The sequence below is a fragment of the Sinocyclocheilus grahami genome, unplaced genomic scaffold, assembly GCF_001515645.1.
Source record: "Sinocyclocheilus grahami isolate Dianchi unplaced genomic scaffold, SAMN03320097.WGS_v1.1 scaffold915.1, whole genome shotgun sequence".
Taxonomy (NCBI): domain Eukaryota; kingdom Metazoa; phylum Chordata; class Actinopteri; order Cypriniformes; family Cyprinidae; genus Sinocyclocheilus; species Sinocyclocheilus grahami.
In genome coordinates this window covers 8184-9577 of record NW_015506094.1, presented here as the reverse complement: position 1 = coordinate 9577, position 1394 = coordinate 8184, and the positions used below count along the sequence as shown (strand labels likewise).

At 36.2% G+C, this 1394-nt stretch overlaps 1 protein-coding gene across 1 annotated transcript in view; it reads right to left on the bottom strand.

The window, feature by feature from the left end:
* Positions 1-1150, bottom strand: part of LOC107564196 (SH3 domain-binding glutamic acid-rich-like protein) — a 9248-nt gene extending 8098 nt beyond the window's left edge. The window contains exon 1 of the mRNA XM_016249202.1: positions 1141-1150. Coding sequence (XP_016104688.1) covers positions 1141-1150 — 10 coding nt within the window. The remainder of the gene's footprint in view (positions 1-1140) is intronic.
* Positions 1151-1394: the final 244 nt, after the last annotated feature.

The following is a 1394-nucleotide window of genomic DNA, read 5'->3' as shown; positions in this document are numbered from 1 at the left end:
ACACACACACACACTCCTGGCTCCTGCATCCTGCATCAGGGAGGCGTTCGGAACTGAGAGTCCTATGAATGTTTATTTATTCACTGCATTGCAAAGTATATATCTGCATACATTTAACATATTTAACACTGGAATCCGCGCCGCATATTTCTCATAATCTCATATCTCGTGCATGTTTTGCGCAGTGTGTGCGATTGCGCGCGCAAGTTTGTTTTGTGCTCTCCATCGCTAGATTAGTCAGCCATGCTGTGCATGAAGAAACTCAGAAAATCGACCACGAAACATCCACTCCTACGAAATATGACCTGTGCAATGTTAAAGACTTCACTGATGGAGAACACACTCACATGGACAATAGCGGTGTTGTTATTTTATAGTCTTTGTTCTCGTGAGCAGATGATAGCGCTCATGTGCCGACAGATGGCGCTGTCAGCTCCTCTCACAGCTCACTCAGGGAGGGGTTGTGCTATTACTGAGGGATGGTTGAGCTGAACTCAACTGAGTTTACTAATTTTACTTATACTGGCCACTGGGTTCCTTTATTGGTTTTATATGTGAAAGGGGAATTTCATATATATATATATGGGTGATTCTTAGACTATGGGCACTTTTGTTCTTTTTGATCATATTTATAAAAATACATATAATTTTGGACAAATTCCTCTTTCTTAGTCAAACTAACAATAAAACCACCTTAAAATCTTTTTACTACCTTTTCTATTATGATTTTTTCATACTTTTCAACCTCCTTATAGGTGTCAAAATCACTCCTTGTCGCACACCCAGACTTTTAAACTTCAACAATGAAAATACAGTTTAAAAATTATGACTTATCTGGTAACTATTAATGTACCTGAATTAAGCACTAGTAAAATAATTAAAATACATAATAGTATTTAATGTGAGACCACGATCAATATTACTTTCTATACAAAATATAGCTGTCGCACAATATTGGTGTCATTTCCACCACAACACTAATGTCCCTTTAAAAAGTTTGTGTGAAAGATTGTTTAGGTGGTTTCTATGGAAAGGTTCAGTGACATCAGAGCACATGTTGGACAAGAAAAGAAAAATCAAGGTAAATATTGCTTGATCAGTTAATATATTTATTCTACGTCATTTCCAAACATGCTGTACCTTCAAGCATGTTTTTAATTAGCTAAAAATTTTAAGTTAAATAAGAGTATTTTGCATACATGAAATGCTAAGTATTAATTCTAAGCTAATCAGTGAAGCTATCTTAAATTTTTTCACAAAAAAACTACAGAAATGTCATTTCCGCCACAGTCATCTCCACCACACTGCCCTCTGTGGTGGAAATGACAGCATGTGGTGGAAATGGCATTTATGGTTACAAAGTACAATTGATATGGATTGCGAGAGTAGATTTG